General features: G+C 54.4%; 2 protein-coding genes across 2 annotated transcripts in view; both read right to left on the minus strand.

Annotated features, from left to right (window-relative positions):
* Nxph4 (neurexophilin 4) overlaps positions 1-3432 on the minus strand; it is an 8858-nt gene extending 5426 nt beyond the window's left edge. Inside the window, exon 1 of the mRNA XM_008844088.2 lies at positions 3216-3432. Within this exon, the coding sequence (XP_008842310.1) occupies positions 3216-3272 (57 nt within the window). The 5' untranslated portion in view covers positions 3273-3432. The remainder of the gene's footprint in view (positions 1-3215) is intronic.
* Positions 3433-6995: 3563 nt separating this feature from the next.
* The window catches only part of Lrp1 (LDL receptor related protein 1), an 87674-nt gene continuing 71044 nt past the window's right edge, over positions 6996-23625 (minus strand). Inside the window, exons 59-89 of the mRNA XM_008844089.2 lie at positions 22986-23173; positions 22661-22866; positions 21983-22171; positions 21242-21390; positions 20715-20808; positions 20278-20394; positions 19966-20085; positions 19511-19633; positions 19243-19368; positions 18667-18783; positions 17902-18008; positions 17675-17807; positions 16720-16839; positions 16471-16593; positions 16064-16204; positions 15847-15981; positions 15652-15771; positions 14520-14788; positions 11970-12148; positions 11379-11485; positions 11008-11124; positions 10397-10573; positions 10138-10278; positions 9860-10033; positions 9501-9662; positions 8969-9143; positions 8724-8825; positions 8539-8603; positions 8339-8429; positions 8094-8238; positions 6996-7946 (exon numbers count right to left, since the gene is read on the minus strand). Of these exons, the coding sequence (XP_008842311.1) occupies positions 7806-7946; positions 8094-8238; positions 8339-8429; positions 8539-8603; positions 8724-8825; positions 8969-9143; positions 9501-9662; positions 9860-10033; positions 10138-10278; positions 10397-10573; positions 11008-11124; positions 11379-11485; positions 11970-12148; positions 14520-14788; positions 15652-15771; positions 15847-15981; positions 16064-16204; positions 16471-16593; positions 16720-16839; positions 17675-17807; positions 17902-18008; positions 18667-18783; positions 19243-19368; positions 19511-19633; positions 19966-20085; positions 20278-20394; positions 20715-20808; positions 21242-21390; positions 21983-22171; positions 22661-22866; positions 22986-23173 (4353 nt within the window). The 3' untranslated portion in view covers positions 6996-7805. The remainder of the gene's footprint in view (positions 7947-8093; positions 8239-8338; positions 8430-8538; positions 8604-8723; positions 8826-8968; positions 9144-9500; positions 9663-9859; positions 10034-10137; positions 10279-10396; positions 10574-11007; positions 11125-11378; positions 11486-11969; positions 12149-14519; positions 14789-15651; positions 15772-15846; positions 15982-16063; positions 16205-16470; positions 16594-16719; positions 16840-17674; positions 17808-17901; positions 18009-18666; positions 18784-19242; positions 19369-19510; positions 19634-19965; positions 20086-20277; positions 20395-20714; positions 20809-21241; positions 21391-21982; positions 22172-22660; positions 22867-22985; positions 23174-23625) is intronic.

Here is a 23625-nt window from a genome sequence, read left to right on the forward strand (position 1 = left end):
TTATTGCAATAAATGTGCCTATAAAGGCGCGGGCTCCAGGGCGCGGTGGGGCTGGGGTTGGGGGGGGAGCCGCGGAGCCGGGATGTAATTTCCCATAGCCGGAGCCGGAGGGGGAGTGGGCGGGGTGGAGGTGGAGGAGGGGCAGGCGGGGGAGAACTGGAGACTCGCCAATTTCCAGCGCTCAAGGCCGCACTCCCTGCTCCCTGTCCCCTTAAGCTGGAACCATCATGACCTGGCCCCCCTCTCTGTTACCCTGTCCCCCTTGCCCACACCTACTTTGAGGTACAGGGGTTCTGTCCAAAGTTCCCTAGCTACTCGCTGACACCTGTGAGGACCCCTCCCATTTACCTGCTGGATTATGTCTCCCCTTCCTAATTACTGGTCCCTGACCCCAGTGACCCATCTTTGTCTTGCTTCTGGTCTCATTATCCAACCTCTTCACCAGTTGTCCCCCAAGATCTCTATCTAGCGCCTCACCCACCCCAACCATGACCCTCTGAATATTCTCCTTTCCAACATCGCCCCTCCCATTCAGGATGTGGGGCTTGGCTGCAAGCTCTGGCCCAAGGGAACTGTCACTATAGACCCCTCCCCTGTGTTCCTGGCCCAGCTGCGGCCCCTGATTACCCCCAAATCCCTCCAGAAACTCTGGGCCCTAGCCCAGGCTGTTCGTGCCTAAGTGGCCCAGCCAGAGATTAGCTGGGGGGCTTGAGGAGGGTAAGGAGGTGGGAGGCATTGGCTGGAACAGGGGTTGTGGCTGAGAGACTTGCTTGGGCCTAATCCTTCCCTAAGGCAGACTAGAGCTGATAGGTCCCAGAGGGCCTCCACCCCTGCCCTCCCCCAGCTAATTAGTAATTAGTGATCAGTGATTAGTGACTATTGATCGCCTGCTGTTTCTCCCAGTAGGCAGCTGCTTTGGCCAGTGGTGGGGAAGGTAGACACAGATAGGGAAAGGAGTTGGGGACTGTATTGGGAGATCTTGAAGCAGCCAGGCCAGTCAGGAGGCCAGAGCCCCAGGAACAGTGGAATTTATGAGACCAGGCCCTGAGAGCAATACCAGGAGCCTGGAACCAGGAAGAAGGAGGCAGCGAACTCCTGGGAGTACACAAGGCTGGCAGCATTTGATGGTCAAGATTTCCCAAAGAGCTGTGCTGTAAACTGTCTCTCTACCTGTCTCTGACCCCAGTGTCAGTCTCATCTTTTGACCACTCCCAACACTGGCACCAAGATATCCCTAAAGACACACACCCACTCACACCCACAGACATTCAGATATATGGACACATCGCCAGGATCACAACCCCATGCCCACACTCAACTGCACTCCAAACTATGAGCACATATGTGCACACTCATAACCCCAGACTCTTATGTAGAAAACACATGTGCCTCAGCATACAAATATACTGGAGACCCTGGAACCTATACATGTGCACGTTTGACTCAGAAATGCATACAAGAACATATAGATGGGTATTTGGACAAATACTTCCCGTCACACAATTCCCCACGCACAGTTATATATTTGCACACCCACAGTGTACACGCATACTACATATAAACACAGGCTGGACCAAATGGCAGATACGCACTTCCCTGCTGATTCCAACAGGATGCCCCACAGCTGCAGCTCTCTCACACATTCAGATGATCCCATCACTCATATCCTCATGCTTACACTCCCTCAAGTCTCTGCCAGATGTTTCATTCCCCTTCAGGGGGCAAAAGAAATTAAACCAGATCTGTCCACAGGGGAGTTTATGTGGTAGGGAAGAGTGGAGAAGAGAGGGAGGAGGAAGTGGGAAGGAGGACCAGGGCAATGGCAGCAGCCTTCCCTCCTTTTGACCCCAGGCCTTGACACACCATGGCTTGGGGCCTGGCCCTCTCAGTCCTCTCAGTATAAAACCAGACAGCAAGTCCAAGTGAAGCTCCTGCCAGAGACAGTTTTATACAGGGGGCTTCTCAGCTCAGCTTCCAGCCACTCAAGGTCACCAGGCAGGTCTGGAAGAATCAGGAAGCTTTATCTATCACTAGCTGGTGGAGGCAGGATAGCTCCTGTAGTTTCAGAGGATAACTGGGCTGGGCCGAGGGGATCCAAGTGATTTGGAGAATTACCCCTTCTGAAATATCTCAGGGGTTGGGGATTGGGGTCCAAGAGTGAAAGCTTGTGGAGCCACCTGCTTGGCCCTAAACTAGGTAGGTTACAGTTATGATTGGGCAAGAGAGGCTGAGAGAAGGAGTTGAGGGCCAAAGCCTAGACCCCTCATTGTGGAACACATACCAGGGCACAAATGGATGACTGCACTGTGGAGCAGACACACTCACCCATGCAAAGCTGACATCTCCATGGCACACCGGCATAGACACTCACCCTGGGCCCCAGTGCTAAATATCAAGCCTGGCTTCCCTGGACACATGCTAGCACACAGGTGCTGGTGTCAACCCACATACTCCACATCAGCACATATGAGCATAGGGTGCTCAGGAGCCTCATCTGGGAAGTCAGGAGGTGGTGGGCAGGATCAAGTCTGGGCTCTTGGCCTCTGGGTTCTCGCAAAAAAAAACCCTAGGAAAAGAGGCAGCAAAGAAGGGTGGGGGCAGGGAGGAGGTGGAAGGGGAGACTCCTCTTCCAGACAACAACCCTGGTCAACCCGGTGCTAGAGGGGGGTGTGTCTGTGAGGTTGGGAAATGTGTTGGGAGATTGTAGCCACGTTCAGTCCGGTCGGTGTGGGTCCGTGTGATCCCGTGTGCCTGGGCCGTGTCTGCTCAGAACGCAGAGCCTACCTGGCTTTGTGACAAGTGCGGAGAAGAGAAATGGGAAGGTGGAGGGTGAGGGGTGGAAGGACAGACCGAGGGAGGAAGGCAAGCGGGGTTGGAGCGGGGAAAACGTCAGGGCTAACACCCCGCTGGCTTGTCTGTCTGTCTCGCACTCCCTCTCCGTCTGGCGCACTCGCGGGTCGCGCTTCGTCCCCTCCCCCGTCGCGCCCGAAGCGGATCCTAGCCGGGCCTCCACCCGGCACCAGCTCATCACCCTCAGCCAACTTGCGCTGGGTGAGTGCCAGTCCTAAAGCGGGCAGTCTGTCTGTCCGCAGCCCCAAAGACGCACAAAGTTGGGACGCTCGGTGCTGGGGGCGGGGCGGGCGCCCCGAGCCCCTGGCACTCTGGGGTCTTCGCACCCGGGACCCCCGAGCTCGCTCCCAGTCCTGCACCCTTACCTTCCTAAGGAGCCACGGGCCAAAGAGCAGGAGGAGCCATTCCGGGAGCAGCCGCATCTTCCCGGGCGGCCGAGCCGGGCGCTCAGGGCGGGTCCCGGGTTGGGCTGGACCGGACGCGGAGCGCGGAGCGCGGGGCTCGGGGTGGCTGGACGGCGGCGGCAGCGACAGCGGTGCGGCCCGCGGACTGAGCGCCAGAAGCGGAGCGCGGCGCTGGGGGCGGGGCTCGGGCGGGGGAGAAAGTTGGGTCTGACTCTGGCGGCCGGGGGGGCGGGGCTCCGCGGTGCTCCAATCCCGGCCGCGCCCCGCGCGCCCCCTCCCGCCCAGCTGGGGGCACGGAAGGTGACTTTCACCCTGACACACCCGGGACACGCCCCTGGCTCAGGTGTGAAGTGGAAAGGGACTGAGGGGCGGGGGGAAGGGGGGCGGCGCCCCAAAGAGGCCAGGTCGGTGCTCTGAGGCAGGGCGTGGGGCTCCCGGCTCTCGGACTGAGCGCGGGAAGGAGCCCCGCCAGGCTCGGCGGCGCGGCAGAACCAGGGTCTCCTGAAGCCCGGGGCCCCTGTGATGCTCCAGGCTGAGGTGGGTCCCGGGGAAAGGATCCGGGCAGGGGCCGAGGTGAGGGCAGGCGGGGCCTCGGGCGACTGCTGCTGCGCGCGGCGCTGACGGGGATGGATGGGCGCCCCGCGGCTCATTCGGCCCGGAGATGAGAATCATTGATCACGGACGGAAACCCCATCACGTCTGTCAATAGGGCTGACAAACGGCGCCCGCCGCCCCACCCCCGCCCCACGGCACCTCTGCGATCTCAGGACCCCTCGGCTAGACTGGCTCTTTTACCTTTGCCCCTCGACCCCCATTGCAGACCCTTGACCGGTTCAAAGCACCCCTGCATGGGGGCTGTGCAGGAAACTCCCAGTGCCGCCTGCCCAGCCTCTTGGTGCACTCTCTGTCCTTTCCCTCCTACAGTCCCATCTTTCACTACCGCTCTTTTCATCCTGTCCCCTTCCCTGTCTGTCTCTGTCCTTGTCTCTGTCCCTAGCTCCAGCACTGTCTCTGTTCCTTCATCAGTTTCCTCCTCCCACTGGTCTCTCTCTTCCCTGCCTGGGGAGTCTTCAGCTGTCAGCTGTTGCTATGCACTGAGGCTGAAGCTGAGGTGGTGATATGACCAACATCTAGACAGCAAGAGATAGGGACAAGCAAAGGGGAGAGACAGGCCCACACCTCAAGATGAACATATGCATCCAGGCATGCCTCACATTCACAGTACCCTGCTACACTGTACAGGTGAGCATGCATACACAGAGAGCACAATATATTCATATACATACCAACACTCACAGATGTACATGTAGAAGCACACAAATACACACAGATGGGCACACGTGATTCGTACAAGCAGGAACATACAGTGACATGCATGCTTGCACCAAGAGATAATAAGCACAACCAGCTAGGTGTGCAAAGCACTCTCACCTTGCCTTGGTAGAGGCAAATGCCCATAGAGCTGGGGACAGGAACACACACACACACACACACACACACACACATGCACACCCGCACTCACAGTCCAAAAGACAAGCCCATACATATTGGAGTGTTTTATCATAGCAATAGAAAAGCAAACGGGGACAGAAACACACACACACACACACACACACACACACATGCACACCCGCACTGACAGTCCAAAAGACAAGCCCATACATATGCAAATAAACAGACACATGGGATGTGACAGACAGACAGACGCACAAAGGGTCAGAGAAAGGACAGGGATGCTGAAGGGATGAGGAAGACATGGTGACACTCAAAGAGAGGAAAAAACAGGAAACAGAGGCTTGGGTGCAGTCAGGGCAGAAAGAAGAAAGACAGAAGTGTTGGAACCAAGGCCAAATGGCCCCAAACAGAATTCAGGACTGGTCCCAAGCACAGCAGAGAGCACTCCCAGGCCTAAGGTTCCCAGGACAGAAGCCCATGACCAAAGTCCTCCATCTCTATGGGGCCTGATCCTTTCATCATTGCTTTTGCTAATCTCAGGTCATCCAGTTTTCTCCACAATTATACATGCATTCGTGTGAGCACGCACATGTGCACACCACTTATCTCTAGGTCTTTGCCTCTGTTCCTGTATCATCTCTGAATCTCTTTCATTTGGTCTGCATCATCCTGTTTCTGTTTGCTCGGTCTCTTTTTTGGTCTTTGAGACATCCTCCTACTTGGCTGGGTGGATTGTTGGATGGACTTTCCCTCCTGGTCCTGGCCATCAGAGGGAGGATGCTGATGGAAGGGTGCGCCTGCTTTCTAAGCTGCAGCTGGGGGCTGTCTTGAGGCGACAGGCAGAGAATCAGTGGCTCCCGGGGGGCTCCAGATGCACACTGGCATAGGGAGGGGCCTGAGATGATGGGACTGCTGTTGGTGGGGGGGCAGGCAGGCACTGGGGGAGGGAAGGTAGCTTGCTGGCAGAGGGTGGAGGGAGGGAAACTAGCTGGCAGAGAGTGGAGGGGTCAGTGCAAAATAGCCCTAGGGAAGGAAGTGAGAGGTTGGCCTGGGGTCTGTGACAGGTGCATAATTAGTGTGTGTTGAGGGGGCTATGTTGAGCTTCTGGATAAGCAGTTGCTACCGGAGTGTAGATGCCACCTGGTGGCCAGATAGAGACACAAGCTAACCCATCAACAAGGACACCGTTTTCCCAGCAGGGTTGCTCATGCCAAGGGGTCTTGGGAAGCCAGGAGGATCTCAGAATTGGCTTGGAGGATAAGGTTGGATATGAGATTTGGATGTGGGAAGAGAAAGGCTCTTGTTTCTGTCTAGTTCCTAAGCTTCCCCAAGGGACAGGGAGGAAGCCAGAGAGAAATATCCTGGGGAAGCTGAACCAGTGAGAGGCTGGGATGAAAAGCAGGGCTGCTTCCTTGGGAATTTTACAGGACATCTTCAGGCATTATGTTTGCTACCATGTGGAGAGTGGGGTTCTAAGCCTGCCTCAGTCAGTAAAGCTGTGTAACTTCTGCAAGAGGGTCATTGCCCTTTGGGCAGAGATTAAAGGAGACCTGGAACAACTTACGTGGTGTGTTTTCCTGGTCACCACCTGGAATGTTTGCAGTGTTTGGCAGGATGGGGCTGTTGGACTCCGATGTAAGTCTGGCAAACTGGGTCTTCCCACTGTCCTTCACTCTACCACCTCCTCCCCTCATCCAGGATTTATTTATTTATTTTTCTTTGTGAGATGTGTGTGGGCACATGTGTCTGTGTAGTTGATTCTTACCCATTTCTACATGGGTTCTGGGGATCGAACACAGGTCATCAGGCTTGCTCAGCAAGCACTCTACTGAGCCCTCTTGCTTGCCCTTCATACAGGGTTCTACTCAGAGCATCATAAAGTGAGATGTCAATGTTTCAAGAGCAACCAGGGTCAAAGAGTTGTAGGAGAGCACCCCGAAGGGCTGGAAAACCTTCATGACCCAATACACTCATTTTTGTGCTGTGGTATCTCACTGCGAGGGACAATGAAGGGCAGAGAAAGTGGGATTCAGAGGACAGGATAACGTAGTGAAACAGAGCTCCAGGTTAGAGCCAGAGGGACACGAGGTCCAACAACGGTGAGTCATAGGCTCAAGGTCACACAGCGAAGAAAAGCAGGTCTCCCCTGCTATAGCAAGACTGGGGTTGGAGTGGACCAGGGAAAGCTCAGGTTTGCCTCCAGGATGGTGCAGGGCTCTCTCTGGTGGCTGAAACAGCAAGCACAGTCCCATCTCCCGAAGTCTCATAGGCAGACACAGTGGCTTCTTTCTTTTCTTTTTTTTTCTTTTTTTTTTCTTTTACAATTTTATTTATAACAATATCTGTGTTATTTAGTTGTAAAGGAATTCAGCAAAAATTATTAAAACGTTCATATCCCCAAAATGGGGCTGCCCACTTGCCCTTCCTTGTGATGTGCCCCAACTCTTCCTGGTCCCCAGGGGAGGCTGGGGGACAGTTACCAAAGAGAGTGTCCAGCCCTGGGAGCCACACTGGGGGCACTGGAGAGGAGAGGGCCTGTCTGGGAGGGATGTTGATAGTAGCCATCTCAGAGATGCCCCCTAGAGTAGGGGAACTGGGGCTTGGGATGCCTTCCCCTAAGAACTAAAAAACTCCATTCTTTCCTTCCTACCTCAGCCAGAGCCAGATCTTCCAGAGAGAGGGAACAGAGAATGCTCCTCTCCAGAAGCAGCGCCTGGGGAGCTGAGGAGGGGAAAGCTGGGGCAGGAGCCTTGGCAAAGTGTCTTGCACAGGGTGAAGGCTATACCACCAACTCTCAGGGATTGCATTTTGGTGGGAATGTAGGAGGTGGGCTCCCTCATATTGTTGAGCCACAGGGGTCCCAGAGCCTTCCCTTCCCCCTCAAAGACAGCATGGGGGGGATGCTGAGGAGCAGGCAGGAAGGAGAATGGAAGAAGATAATACTGTGCTCGCTTGCTCACTCACATATAAAAAGTAATTCCTTCATTTTTACATTTATACATCCGGCAGAGCCAGCGAAGGGCTGGCTGGGAAGGGGGCTCATTGAAGGATTTCTCTGGCAGGGGCTCTCTGGGGGAAGTCCATTAGGGCAGGGCCCTATGCCAAGGGGTCCCCTATCTCATCCTCAGGGCCCCGGCCCAGGAGTTCTCGCTTCTCATCGGTGCTGGCCAGGGAGTGGCGGCTGCCATGCCCCCCCATATAGAGTGTGGCATACACAGGGTTGGTGAAGTTGGTAGGCTGCAAAACAAAAGAGGGTTCAGATGGTGGCCCAGGGTACCCTAGCCCCCACCTCTGTGCCATCATCCAATCTAACACCCTTGGTTGCCCACCCACAGCCTCTGGACCCTGCTCTGGAAGCCCCTCTAATGTCTTCCTCCAGCCTACCTTGTCAGGGTCCAGGGCAAAGTCGGCATCCAGCAGACCCCCAACATCATCAGGCTCTCCCCCCTCATACATCTTGTAGGTAGGGTTCCCAATCTCCACATTCATGGCCCCATTGGTCATCCGCTGGTGCTGGAAGCCTTTAGCTCTGAGGAGAGGCAGGAGTCAGAGGACCCAGATGTTTGTGGGGGCAGGGTATTGGGTTATAAAATAACAGTCAGAACTTTCCAGACTCCCAGTGGGCTCACCCTCGGACTCGCCGCTTATACCAGAATACTGCTCCAGCCACCAGAAGCAGCATCAGCAGCAACAGCAGAGGGATTAGGATGGAGGCCATATCTGGAGAGAAGTTGGAAAACCGCCTCTGAAGGCTCAGGGAAGCAGGCACAAAGGCCTTTCTCTAGGCAGTCAGTCTTGCCAGTCCTGCCTGTCCCATCCCACCACTTACGTCCAGGCTGTTGTTGGCTGATGATCTGCTCCTCACAACGGGGTCCTGTCATATAGGGTGGGCACCTGCAGGCAGGAAAGCAGAGTTGAAGGGGCAGGAACTGGGCAGAGGTTCAGGGGCTTGATGCTCAGATTTGGGGAAAAGAGAGACAACCCATTCCTGGCTGAGGCTCAGGCCCAACTCACTGGCACTCAGGCATCATCTTGCTATTCATGGTACAGGAACCGCCATTGCTGCAGTGGTTGACACAGGTCAAACAACTGGGGGCTACCCGGCCATCAGTGCAGCTGTGGGAAGGAGTTAGAAGCTGGGGCTGGGGCTGGCAGAAGGGTGTCTGTGATGCTAAGGAAGGGACAGGGCAGGGATGGGGTGCAAAAATAGGGCTGAGTGTCAGGAAAGGGGCAGAATGTGGAAGCAAGGTCCCACTCACTTGCAAGTGACATCTCCAGTCTGCTTGTTGACCACACAGGCTCCTTGAAGACAGCGGCTGCATTTGTTCACCTCACACCTTGTTCCCTCAAAGTAGACAGTGCAGCGACATTGTCGGGAGCCATCAGCAGCCATCTGACAGGTGCCAGAGTTCTCACAGTAGCCAGAGCACTGCCCTGTGGTTGGAAGTGGAAAGGAAGTGCCTCAAGCCCATAAGGGTCCTCCATGTGGGGACAATTGAGGGGACCCCCAGGTCTTGTGGACGACTCTTACTTCCTCCCAAGGAGCCCCCTGCTGCTCTAGTGTCACAGACCACAGGCCACATGGATGTTCCTAAGCATCTAGACAGGACTCTGCTTTTTTTGAATAATCCTGATGCCAGGAGGCTCACTACCCCCCAGAGAGGTGTGCCAACATAGTGGGTAGCACCCACAGCCTAGGCCTGGTTCAGCTGCATATGGCTTCCCTCTTCTGAATCTGCCCCTATGCCCTGCTTCCTTCTCCCTTTCCTGGGGGTGGGGTGGCTCACTCACGGTATTGGCAACGGTCACCCAGGAAGCCAGGTAGGCATCGGCACTGGGGTTGGTTGCCCTGGTTGACGGTGCAGGTGCTGTTGTTGGCACAATAGCCCGCACACACCTGCTGGGTGCATTTGGGGCCTGTGAAGCCCGTAGGGCACCGGCAGGTGGGCATGCCTGGTGGGAGAGGATGTGAGAGTGGGACTGTTGCCCTGGGGACCACCTGGCTCTATAGCAGAGCTGGGAGGACCTCAGGGAAGCAACAACCAGAGGGGGTAGATGCTGGTCAAAGAGGGATGAGGCAAAGTGAGGTTTCTGCTTGAGGGCTGGGAGCTGGGATGAGGGGCAGAGAACAGTTCTGGTTGGGGGCATACCAGAGGGGGAGGCAGCACAGGTGCCCCCATTGCGACAGTACTCCCAGCACTGGTCCAGCTCACACTTGTCGCCTGTGTAACGGGGTTGGCAGCGGCACTTAGGCTGTCTCCGTGCGTTGAGGAAGCAGCTGCCACCATTGAAGCACTGCAGGGTGCAGGTTCCGGGCCGGGGAGCTGCAAGAAGACCAATCAGAGCAGAGAAGCGGCAACAAGAGCCAGGGAAGTCAGAGGCTACAGAGAGGAGGGTCCTGGGACCCTGGGGAAAGAGGTGAGCATACCATCTGGAGGGGGTGTTGGAGAGGGCACAGGTACACAAGTGCCATTGTCCAGTCGCTTCCCGTTAGGACAGGTGCAGACGGGCCCACTGGGGCTCAGAAGGCAGAGCCACTCACACTTCTTGCGGTCACAGGGGTTGGTCACTGCAGGTGTGTGGAAGGGGTAGATGCTGTGTAGGGTCTCTCCTGAGCCCTGTGGACCCAGAACACTCCCCCACTTACTGGCCTTCCCTTCCACACCCTGGCTCGCATTTTGCCCCACCTTCTGGCTGCTTGTGCTGATGGTACAGGACCACGTCAGAGGCATGGCTCAGGCCCCCAGTCAGGTTGATCAAGGGGCTGTGTCCAAACTTATGGATCTTGAAGACACGATTATTGATGTAGGTGACACCATAGATATAGTCCTCAAACACATCAATGCTGAAGGGGTGACTTAGGCCTGGGGGAGGAGGTGAAATCAAGAGGGGTACCCGGGCTCTGGTCCCACTCTCCAAGATCCTTAGCCCTGCAGGCTAGGCACCTCAAACTCAATACATACAAACCAAACTATTCCTGTCCCCATCTGTTCCTCTCCTGTGGCCACTAACGGCAAAAGTCCCATCACTCTAAGACTTCTGGGGCCACAGGAGACCAGCTCTTTCTCCCCATATTTGTCAATTTCAGCCACCCCTGTTGCCTCCACATAACCTGACACTCATTGGTAGGATGAATAAATGGACAGGTAGGACCAGGCTGCAGGGTGGCTGAGGCCAGCCTATCCAAGAGGCCAGGTTATTGAAGAATGACAGCACTGGAGTAAAGCCTTTGGGCTCAGTGAGAGGGTGGGAGGCTTGCAGGCAGGACTGGGGACAGAGACTGCTGCTGCCCTCTAACCTCGTTTGCTGTCAGCAGCCACAATGGGGTCAGTGCCATTGAGCCGGATGCTGCCGATGACTGAAAGTTTGGCATCTGCCCAGTACAGTCGTTCATTGTGATAATCCACAGCCAGGCCTAGGGAGGGGAAGAGGACACTGTGAAGGCTCAGCCTCTGCCATGCCAGGTTGGGTGCAGAGAATAGAATGGACTGTCTGTTGTCCAGGGGAGTGCCACTCTGCTCATGTGAGCACTCCTAATTATCCATCTGGGAAAAGCTCCCATAGCCCATAGCTCTATCCACTGAAACCCCTCCCTGCCCTCATTTTTGGGTGATTTCTAAAGCTGTGCTCAGAGCTTGTCCCTCCCACAACATTCCCTGCCCCAGGGACCTGTGGGCCACTGAATGTTGTCTTGCACGAGAGTCTCCCGAAGGGTCCCATCCATCGCTGCTGTCTCAATCTTGGGGTGGTTCCCCCAGTCTGACCAGTACATGGTTCTGGGGAGGGAGAAGTTGTGAGAGTGGGTTGGGCTCCAGGGCCAAGGAGGTGGACCAAGGTAGAAGAGTGGGCACCTGGCCTGGCCCAGGAGCTACTGGGTATTGGGAGGAGGATGTGCTGTCTTCCCACGGAGACCCAGGGGAGGCAGCTTCTCACCAGGTTAACATTCATCTACTTTAATGTGCTACTCAATGTGCTAAGTCAGCAGCATTTAAGTGGGTAGAGCTGCCCCTTGGAGCAGAGGGAGACCCAGATTTTGGCTGCGCAAGACAGCCAGACAAGGAGAGGTCAGGCTCCTGGCTGGGAGTTCTCAGCAAAGACTTGAGGAGCGTCAGGATTGGGGCTGGAAGCCTGAGGGCCTAGGACAGGGCTCTGCCCTCAGGCTAGTCTAGGGACAGTCCAGTGGATGCTGGGCCCACCTCCTGTCCTAGGGCCTTCCTGACACCAGCCCATATGCCTCCTCCCTCCAGGATCCTTGCCCACCCCCTCAGTGGGTCCACCACGATGGCATGGGGCTCATCAATCATGCCAGAGATGAGTGTTTTGCGGTTCTCGCCCTTCATTTGCGCCACTTCAATCACATCTCGGCCAGAGTCGGTCCAGTACACATTGCCGGCCACCCAGTCGATGGCAATGCCCCTCGGCATCTTCAGCCCTGAAATCTAAGTGGGTCACAGGTTCAGGGACCGCCACCTTTTGTCTTCCTGCTCATCATCCCCATTACCTGAGTCTGTCAGCCTGTCCTTGTGAAACTGTCACCCCAGATCCCAGATCGACATAACTATAACCAGTTTCTGGGCTTTTTTTTTTAAAGATCAGGTCTTACTATCATAGTTCAGGCTCACCTGGGACTCTCTATGTAGCCCAGGCTGACCTCTATCTTTTGATCTTCCTTCCTCTGCCACCCACATACCTAGGGTTATAGGCATGAACCACCATGCTTAGCATATTTTTAAACTTTGCTAGTTAATCCTCACTTAAAAAAAAAAAAAAAAAAAAAAAAATACATAGCGAATTCCAGGACAGCTGGGGCTACAGGGAGACCCTGTCTCAAAAAGACAAAAAAAAAAAAAAAAAAAAAAAAAAAAAAAAAAAAAAAAAAAATTATGGGGTGAGGGTTCAGTGGACAAGGCACTTGCTACCAAGGCCTGAGTTTGATCCCTGGGGCCCATAGGGTGGGAGGAGAAAACCAACTCCCTCAGGTTGTCCTCTGACAGCCACATGTGCATCATGGCATGCATGTATGACCATGCACAAACATACTAAAAAAAAAATCAATGTAGCTGGGCTTGGAGGTGTGTGCCTTTAGTCCCAGCCCTAAGGAGACAGAGACAGGCAGATCTCCATGAGTTTGAGGCCAGCCTGGTCTACATAGTGAGTTCTAGGACTACCAACTACATGGTAGGGCCCTATCTAAAAAAAAATTTTTTTTTTAAAGGCTGTGGGCTAAAGAGATGGTTCAGCAATTAAGAGCACTTGCTACTCTTGCAGAGGACACAGTTTCCATTCCCAGCATCCACATGGCAGCTCCCAACTGTCTGTAATTCCAGTTCCAGGGGCATCTGATGCCTTCTTCTGGCCTCTGATGGTACCAGGCATACCCACAGTGTACTTACATACATGCAGGGAAACACTCATACACATAAAATAAAAATAATAAAATATTTTTAAAAAGAAAAAGGGCTGGAGAGATGGCTCAGCGGTTAAGAACACTGGCTATTCTTGCAGAAGACCTTGGTTTGAATCCTAGCACCCACATGGCGGCTACAAACCATCCTTAACTCCAGTTCCAGGGGAATCTGAAACCTCTTCTGACCTCCGTGGCATTGCATGACACGGGTGCATTCACATATATGCAGGCAATAGACTCATACACATAAAATAAAAATAATAAATAAAATATTTAAAAAAAGAAAAAGCCTATGAATCTGGGGGTGTAGTTCATTGGTAAAGCACTTCCTTAGCAAATGGGAGGCCTCAGTTCAATCATAGCACTGCAAAACCAATCAACCAACTAACTAAAAAAGCCTATAAGAAGGTCAGGTCTTTCTAAAATTTTTATTTATTTATTTTTATTTTATGTGTATGAATATTTTGCCTAGGGTAGGTATTTTCTCATTTTTATTTTATTCTTTTTGATACATGGCTCCCTATAGCCCAGGCTGGCCTGAAATTTGCTATGTAGACCAGGCTGGCCTTGATCTCAGAGATTGCTTGTCTCCTGAGTGCTGGGATTAGAGGCATATGTCATCATGCCCAGCTTATCTCATTTTATTGATAAAATGAGGCCCAAAGAAGTTAAGCAAGTTGGCCAAGATTGACATGGTGGTAGCAGTGATATGTTGGCCAAGACTGACATGACAGTGGCAGTGATAACCAGGAATCAAAGTTGGTTCTGAGGCTGAGTGTCATTCTGCCCTGGTGCCCCAGGCTGTCATGTGGTAGGGCCAACTACAAGACACTTCTTTTTTTTTTTTTGGTCTTTTTGAGACAGGGTCTCCCTGTAGCCCCAGCTGTCCTGGAATTCCCTATGTAAACCAGGCTGGTGTTGAACTCAGAGATCTGCCTGCCTCTGCCTCCCAAGTGCTGGGATTAAAGGCATGCGCCACCATGCCCAGCACCTCAACTCTAGTTAAAAAAATTATACTTTATTGTTTTTATGTGTGTGTGTGTGTGTATTGCCTGCATGTAGGTAAGTGCACCCATGCTGTGCAATGCCCGCGGAGGTCAGAGGAGGCTGTCGGATCCCCTGGGACCAGAGTTACGGATGGGTGTTAGCTGCCATGTGGGTGTTGGGATTCAAACCCGGGTCTTCTGAAAGAACAATGAGTGTTCTTAACTGCTGAGCCATCTCTCCAGCCCTACAAGACACTTCTTATTGCTCTGTCTACCTGTCTGTCGTCTGTGCCTCAGAAGTCAATCCTGACTGCTCCTGTCTTCCAGTCCTATGCTCTGTCAATGCCCTTTTCAAGTACTGCTCAGCTCAGTCTGTTCCACAGCTCTTCTACCAGATGTATCAGGCTGGGCACTTACATTGAGGTGGGTGACACCCCGGTCGATCTGTCTCCGGTGGCGATTAGAAGTGGTAGGAGGTGCAGCAGGTGGCAGGCTCCTATAGGAGATGGTGCCTGTGTGCCAGTTAGTCCAATAGACACGGCCTGCCTTGACGTGGACATCCATTGCATCAATGCGGACACTCTCATCACCCTGGAAGGCCTGCTCGTAGGCTGAGTGAGGGTGCCCAGGAAACAGGCTTCGGATCTCATTGTCATCAGCAATGTACAGGACCTGGTACTCGGAGCCTGTAGGGGCAAGGGGCTACATGTCAGGTGGGCCTGAAAGGTGGAGTTAGGAACCCAGGTCTAGGGGCCAGGTGCTGGAGAACAATGCTGTCCATCCCAGCCCGTTACCATACAGTAGCCTCTGATCTAAGCAGACCATCTGTTCTTGCTAGAATGGGGTGATCCTGGTGCTTGTGCCCCCAATGTCAGGCCTGAGGGCTCCAGCCTATGCCACAAACATCACAAACTGATCTTCTATGACCAGATGCTTCAGAAAGTTGTCTCTGCCCCTCTAGTCCTAGCACTTCTGCCTCCCCGTGGGCTCTGGACAGCATCACCACAGTCTGCTACATACCACCTTAGAAATGCTGAGGGGGCACACTGATGTGGGGGTGTATGTGTATGGAATGAGAGCCCTTTTGAGTATGTGTATATAAACACCCACGTGCATGCATGGTATGTGAGTGTACAGGTGTGTGGAGGTGTCTGCACTTACACAAATGCAAGGTGCAGTGGTGTGTGTGTGTGTGTGTGTGTGTGTGTGAGAGAGAGAGAGAGAGAGAGAGAGAGAGAGAGAGAGAGAGAGCATGAGGGATATGCAGGTGGGCACATGTAACTGTGAGTTTAACTGCTCTCGACCTAGGGGTGGTATGGGATGAGGCTTGTGTGCCACACGGGAGTGCTGTCCCCACAGATCTTCAGAGAGCCAGGCCACACCCTCTGCTTGTGCCGTGCTCTGTTTGGGATGTTGCACCTTGGGTCTAGAGGTCCATGCTGGGGCAAGGGAGTGTGATCGGGAATGTTCCATTCCAGGTCAGCTGCATTTTATATCCTGATGTGAACTGGCCCCACCCACACTTTCTGCCCTTTCATGACTCTGGCACCTTCAGCCTTGCAGGTGTTGTGTGTCTTCATGAAGTTCCGGGCACAGCTGCAGAGGTGGCTACCCTTGGTGTTGTTGCAGAGCTGCGAGCATGTTCCAAAGCGCAGGCACTCGTTGATATCTGGGGGTTACACCGAGGGTCATGGGGAGTCTAGGAGCTGGGGTTTCTGCCCCATCTCCTGTCCAGTTTTCCTACCTTGGCAGCCAGGCTGGCCTGGCACAGTGTGGAAGCCTGAGCGGCAGGCGCAGTAGGCAGCATTCTCAGTACGCACACAGCGTGCTTCATCCCCACAGATGCTGGCATTGGTGGCGCAGCTGGTCAGCTTGGGGTCTGTGAATGACAAACAATAGATTCCCTCCCCTGGGCCCCTCCTCCCTGGCACCCGCCCCTCTGCACTCAGACCTATTCCTACCGATGCTGCAGTCCTCCTCGTCAGAGCCATCCCCACAGTCGTCAAACATGTTACAGCGCAGTGAAGATGACAGACAGCGCTGGTTCCGGCACAGGAACTCCTTCTTGTCTTTACAGTGAGCGGTTTGGGCCGTGGGGGGCTCTGGGGAGGGTGGGGACTTTAGGCCCTGGGTACTGACCACATTGTCCGTCCTCCCATAGGGACCTTGAGTATACAGTTGGGTCCAAGCCTGGCTACCCATCAGGGTGGGAACAGGGGTGGGCTCACTGCAAACCCATGGCCCCCAGGAGGGCTGCAGTAGCTTTCCCAGGGGCTTGTCTCTCTCCAGATTTAGGTCTCTGTCCTCAGCCTTGCAGCAGTGAGGTAGGTTCACTCCCTCAGGTTCTCCCAACTGCCCCTTGGCTTACCACAGTCCTCTTCATCAGTCCCATCACCGCAGTTGTCAGTGCCGTCACACTGGCGTCCAATCCACAGACAGACGCGGCCATTCTTGCAACGGAAGGGTCGGTTGGGAGGGCATGTGAACCGGGCTGTAGAGGTCAGGAGACAGAGTCAGTCTTGGGGGTGAGGGGTAAGGGGGTCAGGTTGACCACCTAGAGCTCTGTTCTTGGCCTGGAACAGCCCCCAACCTGGCCTTGCTGTACCCTAAACCTCACCGCATTCCTCAGGGTTCTCATCAGAGTTGTCCCCACAGTCATCCTCGCCATCACACTTCCAGGCCAGTGGTTTACACAAGGTGTTGTTGCACTGAAACTCGTCCAAGGGGCAGGTCCTCACTGGTTACCAGAGTGAACAAAGGGGGTTAGGAGTGTGAGCAGCAGGCTGTGGCCACAGGATCTTGCCCCATCACTGCCTCCACAGGCGGGGCTGAAGCCCAGAGGTCACCAAGGAAACAATAGTATAGTCAGACTTGGGTCTTTTAATTTTCTGCTGAGTGGGCAGAGAGGCAAAAGTGCATTCTCTGGTATTAAGGGGAGGAGAAGCCACTTGGAGACAAGTGTCCATAGGATTTCAGGATGCTCTTCTTGGGGAGACAAGGCAGAGCAGCGCAGACTGTGGCAGGCACAGATAAATGGTGGCAGTTAAAGACCTGAGTTTGGGTCCCTATCCTCAGCTTACAGGGCAGAACCAGGAAGGCTGCCTTCCTAGTGAGGACCCATGCTCCAACCCTCAGCCTCCTCTCCTAGTGGGTGTCATACTGCCCTCTTGGGTTGCTGAGCCCAGGCAGGTATGGCTGTCACAGGCCCTGGCTTACTGCCTCAGGTAAGGGAGGTGAGCAGGACCTGGCTCTTACAGAGTCCACTGGGAGTAAGGTACATAGGGCATGGATGGCACAGCCTGTGGTCTTGTTGGATTTCTGCCCAGCTAGCCCCATTGGCAAGGTAGCATTGGTTAGGGTATAATATGCACAAAGATGTACCGAATAGGTGTGAGTCTTGCCTATTGTTACATTCCCAACACCTAGGACAGTGCCTGGCTCATGGAGAATGCTCAGTAAAAGTTTGTTGCAGGAAAAATGAATACAGGAAATAAAGAACTGAGTGAACAGGGCCACATAATGAGGATAGGGGATGGCAGGAGGGGTGGAGATGCCAGACTGAAGGGGCTCACCCCCAGTGCCGCAGGCTTCCTCATCACTTCCGTCCATGCAGTCAGCATCTGCATCACAGCGCCAGCGCAGGGGGATGCAGTGGCCACTCTTGCACTGGAACTGGTCCATATCACAGCGGGGGGTGCAGTCTTTCTGTGGGCATGGGAGCCAGCAGCCTGGTCAGGCCCCTGGAGTCCTGCCTTAATTCTACCAAGGCCATCTCCTTCCTTGAGGTCTCCCTACCCACCTCGTCAGAGCCATCGGCACAGTCGTGATCCCCATCACACTTCCAGCGCCCGGCAATGCAGCGGCCGTTGGCACAGGAGAACTCACTCTCGGAGCAGGGCCGAGGGGCTAAGGTGGGATAGAGGAGAGACAGGTCCCAGCAAGGTGGGCACAGGGCCTCTGCCCTCAGGGCATCTCCAGCCCTCGGAAATATTCCCAAGCCCAAGGCCTATTCCTATGTCCCTGAAGGCCACAGGAGACTCGTGTAATGACCAAGACACTCAATCAGTTCTGCCAGTTAGCTGCCCTCATGGACCTGGCCGGGCAAAGAGGGCGCTTACACTGACCCTGCTGGGAAACGACACATGGGAGAGGGCACAGGTCCTTGGTCATGTCCTTAAGACAGCCAGCGTTGGGGAGAGAGGAACAAGACCACTGAGACAAGCACCAGGTCTGGGGAGAAGCCAGTGAAGGACGATGGGCAGAGGCACAGCGCAGGGATGGGTGGGCTCTGGGGCAGAGGTGGAGGGTGGCAGGAGCAGGTACATCAGAAACACCTACCTCTGCAACCCCAAGAGGACAGTATGAAAATGGAGAGAAACATGAGATGAGATGAAATGGCATGAACTCAAGTATATGACAGGGAGTGAGGTGGGGTGCAGCAGAGGGGCTCCTGACCCCTGCCCTGGGAGGCCACCCCCTGCTCTAGCCCAGCATGGTGGCAGGAGGGGCATGGCTGCTGTGGAGGGGAGAGTGTGTGCTGGGCAGGGCAAGGCGGAGAACATACTGCAGCTCTCCTCATCGGAGTTGTCCCCACAGTCATTGTCATAGTCACACTGCCAGCGGCCTGGCACGCAGCGGTTATTCTTGCAGCGGAACTGGTATGGCTCACAGGTGCGCTCATCTGGGGGCAGCAAGATGTGGAGGTAGATGTTAGGGTCTTGGGTGGGCAGGTCAGGAGTGGGTGGGTGGTCACTGTAGTCTGAGGAAGCTCCACTCTGGGGCCCAGGCAGTGCTCTGACACGTGGGGTCTACAAGAAGTTTGGGGCAGAGGAGACGAAAGTGTGGGAGCTGATTTGGGGAGCTGGTGAATGGATCCTTTAGAAAGGGCACAGAAAATTCTGCACGGGTCTATGCTGAGGGGTGGCTGGGGCAGGAACAGGGAATTCAGAAGCGGTGGGCATAGGGGACTGAGGAAAGAACTAGAGGAGGCCTCCTTGTGTCAGTCCTAGTGGGCATGACAACTCTGCACTAAGGCCACACTGAGACCTGGCCAGCAGGCAGTCCTGCCCTCTGTCTGCCAGCAGACTCCATGCCAGCCTTAACCCCAAGATTGCCTTCCTCCCAGAACAGGGCCACACACCACACTCTTCCTTGGGCTCGTCAGATCCATCCCCGCAGTCATCCTCTCCATCACACTTCCAGCGTGCTGGGATGCAGCGGCCTGAGTCCTTGCAGCGGAACTCATCCACTCCACAGGTCATCTGGGCTGCAAGGGCATGGGCATGGGTGAGGAGAGGCCACCCCCTCTAGAATAGCTGAGTAGGAATAGAGTGAGGTATGCCTGCTGGGGTGATGGAGGTTTAGACCCTGCAGGAGAAGGTGGGCTTCAGGGGCACAGGGCAACTCACTGCAGTTGGCGGGCTCATCACTACCATCCACACAATCGTTGTCTCTGTCACAGACCCAGACGCGGGGGATGCAACGCTTGGTGATAGAGCACTGGAACTGGTTGGGGGCGCAGGTCACCTCGGCTGCAAGGAGGATGAAAGAATGAGGGCTCCTATGCCTCCTGCCAGCTCCAGGTCACCATCTTCTCCCTCTTCCAAAAGCCCTGACCCTGGTCTTGACCAATAGTCCAGGAGGAAGGAATAAGTTTATCCTCATTTGGTGTTTTTTGGAATCTTCCATACTGCGCACAATGCTTTTTATGAGCAAACCAGGATACATCCAATGTGACTTATGTCACTCCTCTAATAAAGTTCACTCTGGCCCCTCCAGAGGAAACAGTGGGAAGCAATAGTGTGTGCTGGGTTTCCATGCCCTCTTCCCCCAACCTGGACCTCCTGTGGCCTTGGGCACTTACGGCAGTCCCTCTCATCCTCGCCGTCCCCACAGTTGTCCTGCCCATTGCAACGGAAGATGCCAGGAATACAGCGGTTGGTGTTAGTGCACTTGAACTGACTGGGCAAGCAGACGTGAATGTCTGGGGATGGGAGAAGGGGAGGTAACTAATGATGGATGGAGGATTCAGGTCAGAAAGAGGCTTCTGTTCCCCCTCAGAGGACTGGGATGTGGGCTACGAGCTGAGCAGCCTGGAACCCGCTGGAGTTTCCTTGCTCTTTAAACCCCCAAGACCTGGGGAGAGAGTGTGGCTGGTGTCTAGGCAGCTCCTTACCACAATTGGCTTCATCACTATTGTCTTGGCAGTCATTATCTCCATCACAGATGAAGGCAGGGTTGGTGCAGATGCCTGTTGAGCACTGGAACTGTCCTGGGCGGCATTTGAACTCAGCTGCCAGGAAGGGTAGGCTCAGCATCAGAAGAGCAGGGGGTAGACCAGGTAGATGGCTCAGCAGGTAAAAGCACTTGCCATGCCACCTAATGACCTGAGTTCTATCCCCAGAACCCAAGGTAGAAGGAGAAAACTGACTCCCAAAAGTCCTCTGACCTCCACACACATTGGCACATGTGCACACCCACACTCACAAACACACATCACAATACACAGACACACACACAAATAAAAAGAAGAACAGGGTGAGCAGGACCCTGCAGCCTCTGTCTGTTGTGGCCAATAAGGACCCTTCTGTTACCCACACCCTGGACACTCACGACAGTCTGGGGGCTCGTCCGAGTGGTCGCCACAGTCATCCTCGGTGTCACACTTCCACCAGAAGGGGATACACTTGTCGTTCTTGCACACAAACTGGAGGGCAGGTGGGGCAAGAGGAATTGGTGGGGTCTGGGGAACTCAGATTTTCTTTCCAGGGGCAGAGGTGTTTCAAAGAGGCAGTGAGTGTGATCTGGGTGTTTTGTGGGGAGGCAGAGGTGGATGGGGAGTTGGGATTAATGTGTGCAAGGAAGGCCAGATGAGGGGGCATCTCTATGGGGAGAACATGGGAAGGTCAGGTGGAGGCACTGGTGAGATCACCATTAGCGTGTGGAGGTGTCTGTATAATGACAAGAATAAAAGTATTGCTGTGGGGAGACAAGAGGTAGGCAAGAAACGTGGGGGTGTTAGCATGGGAAAGCCAGACTTGTAGGTATTAGGAGTGGGTGTTAGGGTCCAAAGAGGATTGGGGACATTAGTGTGAGGCGACTGAGGCATTGGAGAGTGGGAGTCTTGAGGGGCGTCTCACCTGGCTTGCAGTGCAGTTGGACACACAGGTACGCCCATCACCACCCAGGTAGAAGTTGGTAGGGCAGGCACATTTGTGACCACCCCCAGGGGAGAGCAGGCACAGGTTGCTGCAGCCACCGTTGTCGACTTTGCAGGGGTGGTTGGGCACTGCCAGAGAAAAGGAAAAAGAGGTTGAAGGGTAGCTGACTACGCCTGGTATATGACAGGCTGCTGCCTTCTGACTGTGAGGGCAGGTCCTGCTGGGAATAGTTTCTGGTCTTCTAAAGCCTCCCTGGCACTCTATCCTGGGCAGAGGCAGGGTGGATCTTTATCCCGACTCTTGCAGATTGGAATCGAAACCTCAGCCAGGAAAGGACCACCCCCTTGAGACCCAGGATTGGGCCAGGCTCAGAGCTCACCCCATCAAGTCCCTCACCATCTCTGCCTGCTTTTGAGCCTCCTTTGATGCTCTGCATTCACACCCACCCTTTTCTGGGCTCTCTGGTGACTTCAGAGCCTTGCTGCCAGGAGAGCCCAGTGTTGAACTCCTTTAGCTGGGCTGAAGCTCCTGAGAGCCTGACCATACTCTGCCCACAGCCTCTGGAATCTGCTGGTGAACAGCAGGGAGTGCTCAATGCTGGAGTGGGGACAAGCAAGAACTCCTGCTCAGACTGTGTGTTCTGATCCTTGTGGAGGTGCCACTCTGGGACCCTTCATGGCTAGCTTGCCCTTTGCTGCTCCCACCCCCTCACCTGCTTACCATCTGGCTGGCGCAGGGCATGGAAGACATGCAGGTCCATGGGCCGATGCAGGGTGCTAATAAGAAGCGTCTTGTTGGCACCTGTGGTCTTGTGGGCTCGGTTGATGGACTTTGTCTCCCAGTCTGTCCAGTAGACATAATCTTCAAACAGGGTCAGTGCGAAGATGTGTGGGATGTCTTGGCTCAGCACTGGAGATGTAGGGGACAGACACACTGACAATTGGCACCTAGTGCAAACTGGGTTCATTGCCTACCTGACCTCCTTAGCTCCCATTCCCATAGTAACCCTAAAAGATGGGAACTGTCTCCAGTTCTAGATGGTTTGACAGCTTCCTAGGTTGCAGAGTGGCAGTCTGTCCAAGGGCCAAGCTACTCTTCTAGAAGAGTAACACATAGCTCCTCTCAGAAGTACGGAGTAGTTCTTCAGCTAGTCTGTATGTCCCCACCTCCCTTGGGCTATTATCCTGATCTGTATGTGAGAGGGCCCTTTCTCCTTCCCAAGGGAGCTCAATAATAGCCTGGTACCTGGGCTAGTTTGGGGGAAGCACCAGGGTACCTGGAACCCCTGTACCCCTGGTTGGTGGTTTCTATACACCATGCCTTCTTGCCCCCTAAATGCTATCCCATCACTTTAGATACCCAGGCCTACTGGCCTTGGGGAGCCTCATTGGTACGGACCAACGTGACGATTGGAGCCATCCAGGCTGGCAAACTCAATGTAGTCCTCACGGGCATCGGCCCAGTAGATGCGCTCTGTGACGTAGTCTAGTGTCAAGCCATTGGGCCATGTAATCTTGGTGTCCACAATGACACTGCGGCCAGACCCATCCATGCCAATCCGACCGATCAGTGAGTGGTCACCCCAGTCTGTCCAGTACAGGTACCTGGCAAGGTTAGGGGGACAGTAAGCCCTAAGAGTCTAGAAACTGATCTCACTAGAAGCTTGAAGGGAGGTTGAGCCTGGGTGTTTTCAGGGGCTCCCCTACCCCCTCTGTCTACTTACCCATTCTGTACATCCACCACCAAAGCTCTGGGCTCACGGAGGCCAGAGCTGACCAGCACTGTTCGATAGGCCCCATTGAGCTTGGACACCTCGATGGTGTCTCGGCCTTTGTCACACCAGTAGAGGTTGCCACCCACCCAGTCCACAGCCAGCCCATCTGGGTTACTGAGGCCTGTCCGGTGCAGTACCTGCAGGCAGAGTGAGGAAGGAGGAGCCTGGGTGGAACCCTCAGTCTGAGGCCCAGCTTCTCCCTCCTGTAAAATGAAGCTCCCTCTCCTGGCCTTGTTAGGAAAACAATGAATGTGACCCAAGCCTGGCACTAAGTAGTCATCAGCAGGGGAACCCATAAAGGGTCTCTAGGAGCACCACCACACCTAGGCCACAGTACCTAGAACACAGATATATGGGAGGTCAGACCTAAGAGGGCCTTCCTGATAAACGGGGAACTGCAGATGGCAGTAAGGGGAAAGGCAAGAGGGGTCTCCTTGTCCTTGCACTCTGGGCTTAGAGTTGGGAAAAGCTAGAACAAGCAGCATCTCTCCACAGTTCAGTGAGCGGGGAGAAGAAGTGATTTTGGTAGGCTGGTAGGAAGAGATAATCCTGTAACAGAGAGCTGTGTGGGGCTCATCTGTGGGGTCCC

Source organism: Nannospalax galili, unplaced genomic scaffold (genome assembly GCF_000622305.1).
Source record: "Nannospalax galili isolate Female #2095 unplaced genomic scaffold, S.galili_v1.0 scaffold340, whole genome shotgun sequence".
Classification (NCBI taxonomy): Eukaryota; Metazoa; Chordata; class Mammalia; order Rodentia; family Spalacidae; genus Nannospalax; species Nannospalax galili.